Genomic DNA, 13578 nt, shown 5'->3' on the forward strand with positions numbered 1-13578 from the left:
TGCCTTTTTCCTGTGATATACTCTGAATCCTGAAGTATATCTGCATATCCTTGTTTGGACTGTTCATATGGACACATAGAGAGAATAAATCCTCATGATCATACATGTCCCAGGTGATTATTTTCATGTTTTATGAATTTATTCCTTTATATGGAAATTTCTGTCTTGCCCTTCAAGAAGCTATGGACATTTTTCTCTGCAAGTTTTGCCTTCTCAGGCAGTTACACTCGGATGGACATTGGCTTCTTGCACTACTGATTACCACCTAGATTAGCATTATTCTTCTTCTGCTGCTGCTGCTGCTTTCCAGTGCATTTTGGGTTGTTATGCAGTGTTTTAAAGCTGTTCTAAAGACTGGTGTTATGCTCCTGAAAATTGTGGATTTAGAATGAATCAGTTTGCCATGTGCACAGAAACTCTTAAGTACAGTGGTACCTTGGTTCTTGAACTAAATCCATTCCGGGAGTCCGTTCGACTCCTGAAACCGTTGGAAAACCAAGGTGCGGCTTCTGATTGGCTGCAGAAGCTTCCTGCACTCAATTGGAAGCCGTGTCAGATGTTCAGCTTCTGGAAAACGTTCGCAAACCGGAACACTTACTTCTGGGTTTGCAGTGTTCTGGAGCCGATTTGTTCAACAACTAAGCTATTCAAGAACCAAGGTACCACCAAACATGTGAGTGGGCTTTGACCAGCAAGCAAGGCAGTGAGCTGAAAGCTCTTTTTGTGCCAGGAAACCCCAAATGTGTGAAAAGGGCTTTTAAGGGCTGCCCACCTTGCCTGGGACTTGGCTTGCACAATTTCAACCAGCGTATGGTTGAAAATGCATAAGTCAAATAAGGGATTGCAGTAGCTGTATTGCACCTTTATTTCTCCAAGAAGATGAATGCAGATGAAATGACGGCCCTCTTCCCATCCTAACAGGGACGCATCTAAGCCTTAACAATGGTAGTGGCACTTCATACTGTTGGACCATTCCCTGGTCTCTGATTGCGAGTCTTCCATCCCAAAGAAGGGCCAAGGCTTAGATCTGATGCAAGAGAAGTGGATAGCTAAATGCCAGCAATGACATAAGGAGCAAGCAGCAGTCTGAGCAAGGGGAAATATCCACACTTCATCCAGGCTGTTACTTTAAATTCATCCATGCAGCCATTTTCCTGTAGCTTTAGAGCTCTGCCTTTTCTCTTTTGTCTTTCATGGAATGCATTTTCTAACCTTCCTTTGTTAACCTGCAAAGGTCAAATGTGTTCACAATAACCGAATAATCGTCTTGCGTACTGCCACAAGGAAAACACAGAAAGGGATACTATGTAAGGTCACCATATGTTGTTGATTTAAAGAAATTCCCCATATTTCAGAGCGTGATGGGTCTCTTTTATTGTGCAGAGATTTCCTACTGCTTAGGGTATGGCTTGTGATAAATGCTTATCGCAATGCCTGCGGCTTTTATTATTTATTACGCCCCACCTATTTCCAAAGGTAGTTTCCATACTGTATATCAGTAATCTGTAATAATAGCCAATATCATGTTTACAAGTGTCTGTGTGTCTGCCTCCTCCCCTTGTACGGCTTTGTCAGCATGGGAGGTTTGGAGATCCCCACAATTCCCTTTTCTTCAGCAATTTTGTATCACCAGCGATCTTGCCTACCTCAGTGCCTACCCCAAACTCTGGATCATTAACAAACAAGTGAAAAAGCACAGGTCCCAAACAGTGGCGTAGCGTGGGTTGTCAGCACCCGGGGCAAGGCAAGTAATCTGCGCCCCCTAACCCATGGATTTGCGCCCCCTAACCCGTGGATTTGCGCCCCCTAACCCCCAGATGTTGCGGCCGGCCCCCCCTGCACCCCCCACGCTACGCCACTGGTCCCAAATACGCTAATCTCTGTTCTATTTGCATACAGCTACTGTTCTCTTCCCATTGTTTGTTGATCATTTTGCTGGGACGAGATTAAATTCATACAGCCCAATAAAAAGGTACATAACAGTTAAGGACATTAAGACTGTATGCATACCATACGTTTAAAGCACACAGCTTCCCCTGAAGAATTCTATGAACTGTCATTTATGCCTGACAGAGCTATAATTCCCAGCACCTTACAGTTCCCACTGCTTATGTCATGTATATGGCCTTCAATTCTTGCCGACTTCAGAAAGCATATTTTGGTCATTCAGAGCCTTTGGTGAAGAGGCATAGTATAATCACTTGCATTTACAGATGACAGCCATCTTCCTCAATGCCTAATTTAGCTTGGGACATTCATAAAGACGAGTCAGCAGAGATGTTGCTTGAAGAAAGTGAAAGCTGAAGAATATGAATGGATGAAATAGTTCTCATCCTGCCTCATTGTTTTGGGCTTCAACACCAGTAGGTCCTACCAGCATTGTCAGCAGACCATGATGATGGAAACCCAGCCAGATGGGCGGGGTGTAAATAATAAATTGATTTTTTTTTAAAAAAAGCTGTTGTTCAACAACATCTGGAGGACCTCAGTTTCCCCATTCATCACCTGGGGGATTACATGCTTGAATATCACTCCTTACTATATCCCTGAACATGCAAAGCTTAGCACATGAGGGGCAAAGATTCTAGAAAACAAATTAGGTAAGCTAGTTCTAGGTACAGGACTAGATTCAGTATTAAAGGTAAAGGGACCCCTGATCATTAGGTCCAGTCGTGACCGACTCTGGGGTTGCGGCACTCATCTTGCTTTATTGGCCGAAGGAGCCGCCGTACAGCTTCCGGGTCATGTGGCTAGCATGACTAAGCCGCTTCTGGCGAACCAGAGCAGCACACAGAAATGCCGTTTACCTTCCCACCGGAGCGGTACCTATTTATCTACTTGCACTTTGATGTGCTTTCGAACTGTTAGGTTGGCAGGGGCAGGGACCGAGCAGCGGGAGCTCAGCCCGTTGCGGGGATTCGAACCACCAACCTGACCGGCAAGTCCTAGGCTCTATGGTTTAACCCACAGTATTAGACTGTTGTTAAAAGAAGACAAGATTCTGGGATTCACTGGAGCTTTCAAGAATATAAAGAATTAAATGGTCATTTAATCTGCACTGATTCTATCTATATCTATCTATCTATCATCTATCAATCACCTATCTATCTATCTATCATCTATCTATCTATCTGTATCTATCTATCTATCTATCTATCTATCTATCTATCTATCTATCTAATTTTACTTTAGATAGACAGCTCCATCTTGAATAGATTGTTGACTTTACTGCTTCAAAACAGCATCAAATGAAGTTTAATACAAGCTATGATTGGCATCTCCTGTCTAACTTTTAAGTGGTAGAGGAAAGTCTGGGAAACTATTACATTTTGTGGGCCTTAATCATATACATATTTGGTTATCTTGCGGGTAGCTGTTCCTATGTGAGCTTCTTAAGTCTCAAAGTCACTGATAGAAATAATAGAATCCAGAGTGGAGAAAGCATTACAGAATAATCGAGAATGGCTTTGGACCTTATGGAATGCCAGGGGAACAGGAAGGACAACTTTCCCAAGAGTCTAGAAAATGTTCTACTTCAGACAATATAGAGAATTCCAGGAATTCCAGGGGGGGGGAGGAAAAAAGGATGAATTTTATCCGTCCTCTCCCATTCAGCAGTGTCCAAAGTTGCTCAGACTTGATACGTTTTGGGGGGGTCAAACTGGTATATGTGATTTTAAACATCTCATTAGGAAGCTATCATTTTAAAAAACAACAACAACAACAATAATAATGGTAGGTGAGGCACAATTTTCATCAGGACCACAATATGCAGAAAGGGGAGACTTAACCCTTTCACAACCCACCATGGTCCCAACAAAAATCACTCTCACCAGTCACCACACTGCTATCACAAACCCCGGTGTGTGTGTGTGCTCCCATTGGCACCAGTGGGAGCTTTTTCTCTGGGACTAATGCCATTTTTGAGGGGTGGTTTTCAGCGGTAATAAGGCTGCGGCAAAAAGCATTAAACCTCAGCTTCCTGTGTGCTTAGGTCATTGTGATCTACCCACTATTTAAAATGCTAATAAAAAAACCCCCTGATGGTCTTTCTCCACATATTTCATGCTAAACACATTGTGGCTCAGTTTTTCTAGCACACTATCTTCTACTATTTATTGGTGGGGTGGTCTGCTCCAGAGTCAGGAATGGGGAACGGACAGACAGGACTGAACAAAGGGATAGCTCTACCCAATCTACTGTAATTTAACATGGTGTCTGAACACAGCCACACAGACCCATGTGGATCTCCCTTTGATACTGTGGTGAGGATGAGTTCCTCCTGGCATTTTTTATTTTTATTTTGGAAGAAAATTACTTCTGAATATAGTAGATGTGAGTTAAAAGATAGCTATAAGAGACTGCCAAATGTATGTTTCATTTGTGTGTTTGTTTTTTAAATGAAATGAAATTCGCAGATTCTGGCTTGTGGTTTCTGATTCGTTTCATGTGAATGAACGTTGTGTTTGGGCTAGTGCCACGAAATAGATGCCACATAAATACGTTTCTTCTGTGTCTCACTGTGGTTCTGTTCAAGGACAAAATGGAAGATTCTTCTTCAATTAACAATTACTAAAAATAAAAAAGACCACGATGACAGCTGCATGTTTTGAAGTAAAGCTACAAATTATGTTTAAACTGGGGGATGTGTTTTAGGCCTCAAAGAGCCTATTAGTTAACATAAATTAAGAAGCTTTTTAATCATGGAACCCACTGATTAAACAATAACCAACAGTGAACAGTGGTTAACCAAGTATACTTTAGTAAACAAGATTGTGAATGCAAACTGAATACAGATTTATTTATTTAAGAAAGCATCAGGTGGTAAAGAGTCACACTTGTCGAAGAAGCGAGTGTGTCGTGTACAACTCATTTGAATGTTAAGGGGTCTAGGCATATAAATATAAGGCATGAGATAAACAAAAAAACAGATCTATACTGTAATTTACAGTATAGACAGTACAGTCTATTTACAGTATAGTACTGTACAGTAATTTACAGTATTAGTACAGTAGTACCTCGGGTTACAGATGCTTCAGGTTACATACTCTTCAGGTGACAGACTCCTCTAACCCAGAAAAAGTACCTCAGGTTAAGAAATTTGCTTCAGGATGAGAACAGAAATCGCATGGCGGTGGCGCAGCAGCAGCGAGAGGCCCCATTAGCTAAAGTGGTACTTCAGGTTAAGAACAGTTTCAAGTTAAGAACAGACCTCCGGAACAAATTAAGTACTTAACCCAAGGTACCACTGTACTTAAAATATGCCTACCATTGGACTTAATACTCGTTGCAGCAACAGAAGATAAAAGAATCTGGCAGTCTCCTCCTCCTATTGTAGTATCATTGCCAGGCAATTGTTCAGGTCTTCAGTACTGCCAATGTGATAGTTTGCCACCTAAGACGTTCTGCAAACACTATTCTGAGGAGACAGCTGAGCATACGTTGGCTTGTCCGTTTGGGCCAAAGTGACAGCACACTGAGAGATCTATCCATTTCTTCATGACCTCAGAAATTTAGGTGCACTTAAGAAAACACAGACAGAGATAGAGACTGCTGGTGTTTATTATGTCTTTTTAGCTTGTATGCAACCATGAAGTGGTACATCCAAATAGTGGGTTGCATCCAGATCCCCATGTAGACAGGAACATGGCCTTCTTATTTATTATCCATAAGACGGACTTGTCCTTGGATGTATGGTCATCTTCTAACATGCAAATGAAATTTCATAGTAAAGAATGAAAAGTATGCGTGTGCAGGGCTCAGAATCACATCCATAATGTTTGTTATGGATTTGTTGTTTGTTGGCGGATGTTACCTTACCACACCCTTCCGTAGGGATGAATTTTATAACATGCCATAATATTACAGTACTAGGTATCAGCGAAGAGTGCAAGCCTTAAGTGTAAAATAATCATGTTTAGGTATTCATGAAATAATAACAGCTGATGCTAATAACATGTATTTCCCTCCCAGATACCGTCAGAAGTTGTGTAGCAAAGTTGTTCTTCAGCTGTCCCCTGAAAGGACATTACTGCCTGTACAGTAAATCCAGTTTTACTCTCATCAGTCAACAGCCTCAGCTTTGGATCCACATCATGTTTCTCTTTCAACAGGTGTGTGCAATATGTACGTATCAACAGTGGCACTTTTATCATTTAAAGGTTCCTCCCACCCCACTCCCAATTAAAGTCTAAATTGTTATCTCTTTGGAGATGCTGTTGACCCTTATCACTGTTGTTGTGAGGTGAGTATTATTATTCTGGGTTTGCAGTTACTCTGGCCCTGATACTAACTGGGGTCATTGCTAACTATGCTTTCCTTGTAAGGCAGAATTTGGAATGGGCTTGCAATTTGAGGTTTTGCAAGGAACATTGGTCCTTGTATTAAGCACAGTTGGCATTGGTCTAGCATGAAACCATTAATACCAACAGGGCAATGGATGGGGAATTGCACCAGAAATGGGGGCAGGTTATTGATTTGCAATCTGCATTTTTCAGGGAACCAGTGTTATGTCTACCTCAGACTTCCAGGATTGTCATTATTGTGATTTTCCGTCTGCTAATAATGCTGTTTAACATGCCTTTAGCTTTAACTGTACTGTATGCTGCTTCTGGCGGTTTGGGTTTTTATTTTATTTTAATTATTTCGCAACATTTTACTCGATTTTGCAATCATGCTGGAAAAGGATAAAGACCGACTACGTAAATTGCTTTTGCATGCAAGTTGTAATAATATGGAAAATGTGGCCCATTTCAAACAATGTTAATGTTCTTGACTGATTTTCTTGTTACCATGTGATGATTCCAGCTCTCATATTTTGACGCCTATCTACACAATAGTCTAAATACAGTATGAATAACAGGCAGTACAAATGAAAAGCAAAACACAGCTCAGTATCAGTATCCCATTCCCACTGAAGGGAAAGGCAGTGTGCAAGAAGAGAGCCGGTCCAGGAATCCCAACCCAATTTCAGTGCTGTCAAATTTCATTTTATTCTTGCACATCCTAATTCAGAGACAAATTAAATGATCAAGACACAAAGGCACCAGAGGAAGGAGGCGGAGTTGTCCTCCCCCGCCCCCTACAACGCCCCACTGCAGATCACAATATTCCTCTGAAGCACACACACACACACACACACACACACACACATATATATATATATATACACACACACATTGCATTTCGGCAATTTATAATGTGGTGATATACATACCCACTCTGATGCAAGGGCTGCTAAGTTCAATAGTACTTAATCCCCAACAAGGGAAATACGTAAGCTTCACTGAACCCATTGGGACTTACTTCTGAGTACAGGATTGAGCTGTAAATCTTCAATATAGCAAAGAGAAGATCGTACAATTTTGCTTTGAATCTTCCACTCACCCATACGCACAAATTTATTTGCCTCTCTGCCACTGAAATAGCACCCCTATAGAGATTTCTTCTCTGACATGGGGCTGTCCTCACACCCCTCCCCACCTCAAATGGGGGGTCGCTTTTTGTGGGGCCGTGTGCAGCCCCTAAATCCTACATGATCCTCGGCAATTCAGCCAGGCTTCGCCTCCCCAAACTAGATACCTGGAGCCTAACCTCAGACAGTTAACCAATCCCAGTTGGGGAGGTGTTGCCAGGGGAGTTGACTAGGTAGGGTTAGGACCGCCCTGCACACACAATAGAGGGTGGAACTTACCTGGGAGTCTTCAGTCGGCTCCAGAGCTTCTCCCACCCTGCCCTCCCTCAGTTTACACCTTCCTTTTGCAGGTTAACCTCTTCTTTACAGGTATGCGGGCGCTGCTACGGTCATTGATGGTTGCTGTTGAAGGACCGGGAAGGAATTTCCCTGCATTTGCAGGTTTTGCCTTCCCCATAGCAAAACATCACAACAAAGGCAGTTTCAGGCCTTGGGTGGAATCCTTTAGACCAGTGTTTCCCAACCACTGTTCCGCGGCACACTAGTGTGCCGCGAGATGTTGCCTGGTGTGCCGCGGGAAAAATTAAAAAATTCGAAAGATTTTTTTTATTTAAAAAAAAGTCAAATTTTCGATTGGGGCGCTGTCACTAGATGACCCCTGGGGTTCCCTCCCTCCCTCCCGCTCTGTGCCTCCCTCCTCCTCCGGGGAGGCCCTTCCTGGCTCTCGGCCAAGGCTTGGCGGCTGCCACTCACTCACTCGCTCGCCCACCCGTCCCTCCATCCCTGCACCCGGCCTCTCCCCCTCTGTCCCCGGCGCGGGGGCTGTCGGGATCCATAGTCCCCTCGCCCTTGGGCTCCGCGCCCGCGCGGGGTGCGCGAACTACATTTCCCAGCGTGGCCTGGCGGGCCGGGCGTTTTGTTTGAAGCGCTCTTCTCCCGGCCATGGAATGAGCGCGGCGGCGGCGGCCGGGCGGGCAGGGGCTCTTCCGTGCAGACCCCGCGCAGCCTGCCTGTGGAGATCGGGCGGCAGGATGGAGCCCAGGGATCCCCGCGGAGGTGGAGCGGCGGAGGCGGAGGCTGCCCCCCAGGTAGGGCTGCGTCGGGGTTTTTTTATTTTTGCAATGCTGCATCCGCGCCGGAGGGGACGCATTGGACCGCGGGGAGACCCCTTGGCGGGCGTGCAAGGCAATGCATGCGTGCAGGCGTTGCATGGAGTGCAGCGCAATGCAATGGCAACGCGGCGCCCTGCATGCATGCATGCAACTTCCACCGGCGCTCCGGACTTGGCAGGTGAGGGGGGTCCCCAGTGGGCGGCAGAGAGAGCCGGGAGGGCGAAGGGGAGCCGCGGGGGGAGCAGCGCTGCTCCCCGAGCCGAGCCCGGGGGGAAACTTCGGGTGTTGGAAGCGGAGGCTGGCGGGGGTCCCTCGCCTGCAAAACCTGGTCGCCTCTCATATATTTCGTGCATTGCATTCATCGCCCGCTTTCTCCTCCAAGGAGCTCCCGGGGGCGCGCGTGGTTCTCCCCGTGTTATCCTCGCAACAACAGCCCTGCGAGGTGGGTCAGGCGAGTGGCCCAAGGGAGCACCCAGGGATTGTCCTGGCCAGGTGGGGTGATTTGAACCCTGCTCTCTGCCCGGTCTTCGTCCTCATTTAGCCCCCACATGTGCATGACTGTGCATGACTGAGGTTTTCCCCCCTCGTCTTGGCTATGGTGTGAGTCTGTGCTGTTAATTAATGGGGTTCTGCCTTCGGAGAAGATGAGCCAGCCCTCAAGGAGGTGATTATGTAATTTGCTAGCAATTCATGTCCCTCCCGGCGTGACGCTGCGCGCTGACGTCACAGGGCTGTAATGGTGGTGTGCCTCGAGATTTTTTTCATGAAACAAGTGTGCCTTTGCCCAAAAAAGGTTGGGAAACACTGCTTTAGACTATCTTCCCTAAATTGGGGGGGGGAGGCATGAAGCGCTGACCCACACGCCCCCTGCGGTGGCGATCCCAGGGTTCCCCATTAAAGGGGTTGTGTGGAAGGGAGTCACTGGCCATATGCCATTAGGTTGTCAGTGCTGTCCCCTGTGTTGCGGCGAAATGGGGGGTGGGCTCTCTGCTTAAACATACATTTTCCAGACCTAGCCCAATCCCCACACTGCTGTTCCCTAGATCCCCGGACGGGGGCTGGGAGAGATAAACGCCCAATGCCTAAGCCAAGGTCTCCCTACATCTGAAAGTTTAATAAAGTTGTGGCCAATTTTAATCCCATAACAGGTTGTCATGAGTCATTATTCCTCCCCGGGGTCGCCTGGGGTCGGGGGGTCTCTGCCTGGCCACGCAAAGTTATAGCTGGCATTTATTTACATTGTGCAGTGTTTAATAACATGACCTGTTCACCAGGTATTTGAATCTAGAAAGCATGGGGCACAGAAACTGGAAGCTTATTTTCCTCTTGGAAGCTCTTCACAGCCTTCTCCTTCCTCCTTAATTACCCCTGCCCGTCACTACTGTTGACACTCCTGTCAATCACAAATTGACACTCCTGCCATTCACAAATCCTGCTATTGAGCTGTGGCACGACTATTATGCTTGGCCAAAGCTGAAGAAACAGGACTAGCATGAATCCCAAGAGACCAATCGGCAGGTAGCTTAACACCTATTGGAACATTTCCATTTGCATTTATGTACTATGGCAATGATTCAGCAAAACTTTCAAGTCGCACGCTTCCTTTGAGTGCCTCATCTATTTACAGTTAACCGGAGGCTAAAAACTGAATGTTTATTTAGATAATTGTGTGCACTCTGTCAAAGGTCCCACAGAAGCAGTCTCTGAGACATCAGAAAATATATTTCTTGCCCCAGGCAGATTTTAGGAGCCAAGGGTAGGAGAAACTTGTGGTATCGATGTTAAGGATATGGAACTACAGTAAGAAACTGAAGTAAGGGTTGAAGCATCTGAGTGAATCTGAACAGAATAGAGAATTAATTGAATCAAATAAAGGAAATAAAGAATATTAAAAGGAAGTGTATATTGGAGGAGCTAATGGGGAAAGAATGTTGAATGATGGGGGAGGATGCAAGGAGCAAAGACACCATTGATGAATGAAGCTACTATAATCCAGCAAGTTCACTGAAGAATAAGGTTAAAACCTGGTCTTGGGGAAAATAATAAGGTGAAATAGTTAAATACAGATGAAAATCAGCACTGAGGAAAACATGGTGACAGATGGGTGTAAGCCATGTATTAACAATATTGAATTTAGAAGACTGAAGGTAAACACAGTGGAAAATAAAACATTTTTTTTAAAAAAAATCTGGGTTAATAATTGCACTGCAGTCGCTGTGCCACATTGGTTTCCCTTTATTTTGTAACTTCCTGGGAGTTATAATTTTTATCTTTTTTAAAAATGACAGGGCATAACAGTATTACCCTGCTGCTTTCAGTTACAGTCTGGTTTCAGATTCAGGTTTTATGTACTGTATAGTGTCGGTCGCTTGAATCAGTTATAATGTGTTGAGGATGGGGTTGCCATGCCTCCCTGTACCTCAGCTTCCTTAGTTTGAGCCTCAGAAAGACATGAGAAGGGGGAAGGTTTAAATTATCCATTGTCCCACTGCTCTCTCCCTGATACAAAAATTAATAGGATTGTTTCTTTTGCTATTGACTCTGAGAGTTTTGGGAAGTCATCAAATAATTAACTGGGTTGCATGTCAGAACTTTTCTAACCTGTATTTTGTATTAATTGTCAGATTGGGGAGGAAACACTGTTCATGACACTTTCTTCTTTCAATATTGCCCAGCAGAGTTTGTTCCCAGAAGCTTTGTCCATGCAAAATAATTCTGTACAAGCCTTGAAAGCGTTGTGGGAGAAAACCCAGCTGAAGGGAACACACAGCTTTGAAACTGCAATGGTTCAGTCTACATTTCCACACCAAAAGGTATTTCTCTTTCCTCTCCACCCCCAGTGAGCATTCATGAGGGTATGATGTGTACATTACTATATGATAGATCAGTGCAGTGGCCACCAAATCTGGACAGAGAGATCAAATCAATGCTGCTCCTCAGGATCATAGTGAAATTTTAGTGGACCATTGGCTGTGGAGTTTATGGGCGAATGCTAGAAGCCTCTGAGACAAGATGGGCTTCTTGAAGCACTGAATTCAAGTACTCCGAAGCTGAAAATTCATGGTTGTGAATAAGAGCGTGGATATAATCAAAACTGAGGAAATGGGGAGAATCAGTTGGATGCTGTTATCCCTAGATATGAACTCTCTAGAAAGGACAGAGAAGTACTGGGAGTGGTGTAGCTGTGCATGTTAAGAGGGTATAAAATTCAGATAAAGTAGAAAACTTGAAGGGACATAGCATACATTTCGTTTCACATGTTCACAAATATAAAAGTGGGAACAGAAAGTTGTTACTGGTACTTTTAACAGCACCACATAGGAGAGGGCACAGTCTCTTTCTCTGCTGCATGGGTAGCAAATCTTGCATGTGGACTTTTTTTGTCATTTAGTGCAAATGTATTATTCCTCTCAACCTCCTAGACATGCCGTTATTTTGATTACCTTTTGGAGCCTGAAAAGGAGAGGAAGCATATGGGTTTGTCCAAAATGATGAAGGCTATCCTTTTGTCTTGGTCATTTGTCTGACTAACCTAACTTACCGGAATGAACTTTTGTAAATACATACTTTTATATAGACACATGTGAGCTTGCATGCAGAGCTTGTCTCCTTTTTCATTTTGGCACAGTCTCTTGTTTTTAAATGCTGTTCAGAGGTACCGTATTTTTCGCCCTATAGGACGCACCGGCCCATAGGACGAACCTAGATTTTTTTTGGGGGGGGAAATAAAGGGGAGGAATTATTTTTTTTCCCCAGGTGCAGGGCTGGGGCAGGGGAACCAGAGCCATGCTGCGCCTCCCCGCTGTCCCCCGAGTTTGCGGGGCTGGCGACGGGGAGGAGCAGGCTTCTCCTCCCCGCCAGCCTTCTAACAAAGTTGGGGGACAGCGGGATGGCGGCGTTCCGCCTCCCCGCTGTCCCCTGAGCTTGTGGGGCTGGCGGTGGGGCTCTCCTGAAGCCTGGAGATTGAGAGGGGTCGGTGGGCACGACCCCTCTCGCTCTCCAGGCTTCAGTGAAAGCCTGCATTCGCCCCATAGGACGCACACACATTTCCCCTTCATTTTTGGAGGGGGAAAAGTGCGTCCTATAGGGCGAAAAATACGGTAGGTTGCCTTTGATCATTTAGCCATCATGGCTAATACCAATCCATAGGCCCATCCTCCATTACTGGGGCATAGTGGCAGAGGACGTTAGAACATAAGAAAAGCTTCCTGGATTAGGCCAGTGGCCCATCTGGTCCAGCATCACATGGCCAAGAAGATGGGAAGCCTGCAAAGAGAATCTGAGCTCAGCAGCATGCTGAGAGCAACTGGCATCAGAGCTATGCTGCCTCTGTCAGTGGGGATGGAACATAGTCATATCTTCTACGAGTTCATCAAAGTTAGTGGCCCTCACTATTTTTGTCAGGAGTGAATCCCATAGTTTTACTGTTTGAAGAAGCACGTCCTTTGGTCTATTCTGAATCTTCCAGCATTCAGTTTAATTTGATATCTCCAAGTTCTCAAGGACTGCCTCTTCCCATGTGAACCAACCCAGACCATGTGACCATCATATGAAGCCCTTCTTCGTGTGCTCCCTCCACAAGAGGTCCAGGGGGTGGCAACACAAGAATGGGCCTTTTATGCTGTGGCTCCCCATTTCCCTAGGGAGGCTTGCCTGGCGCCTTCATTACATATCTTTAGGCGCTAGGCAAAGTGTTCCTCTAATAACCAGCCTTTAGCTAGTTAAACCTTCTATGACCTTTTAAATGTGAGAGGGTTTTTTGGTTCGTTTTATTATATATTTTGTTTTCTCGTTTTGTATTTATCTGTTGTGAACCACCCTGTTATCTTCAGATGATGGGCAGTATACAAATTTGAATAATAATAATAATTCTATTAATAATAATAAAGTGGGGAGGGACTTTTCTCTGTCCACTATCCATGCCATGAATACTTTTATGCACTTCTATCGTATTGCTTAAACTAAGTTTAATAAGTTTCTGAACTTGTCAGTGCTTGCATTGATGTCCTTTGTACTGTTTTTTGAAAGGTCGTTGAGTTTTGTCCCTAATCC

General features: G+C 44.8%; 1 protein-coding gene across 9 annotated transcripts in view; it reads left to right on the forward strand.

The window, feature by feature from the left end:
- VEPH1 (ventricular zone expressed PH domain containing 1) overlaps window positions 1-13578 on the forward strand; it is a 174026-nt gene that overhangs the window by 126847 nt on the left and 33601 nt on the right. For 8 of the 9 annotated variants that reach the window (XM_082224096.1, XM_082224093.1, XM_082224091.1 and 5 more), the window contains 2 exons: window positions 5974-6113; window positions 11205-11339. In XM_082224096.1, coding sequence (XP_082080222.1) covers window positions 5974-6113; window positions 11205-11339 — 275 coding nt within the window. Of the gene's footprint in view, window positions 1-5973; window positions 6127-11204; window positions 11340-13578 lie in introns of those variants that run through there. The other variant, XM_082224100.1, reaches the window with a different exon arrangement.

The sequence above is a fragment of the Podarcis vaucheri genome, assembly GCF_965113315.1.
Source record: "Podarcis vaucheri genome assembly, chromosome: 5".
Taxonomy (NCBI): Eukaryota; Metazoa; Chordata; class Lepidosauria; order Squamata; family Lacertidae; genus Podarcis; species Podarcis vaucheri.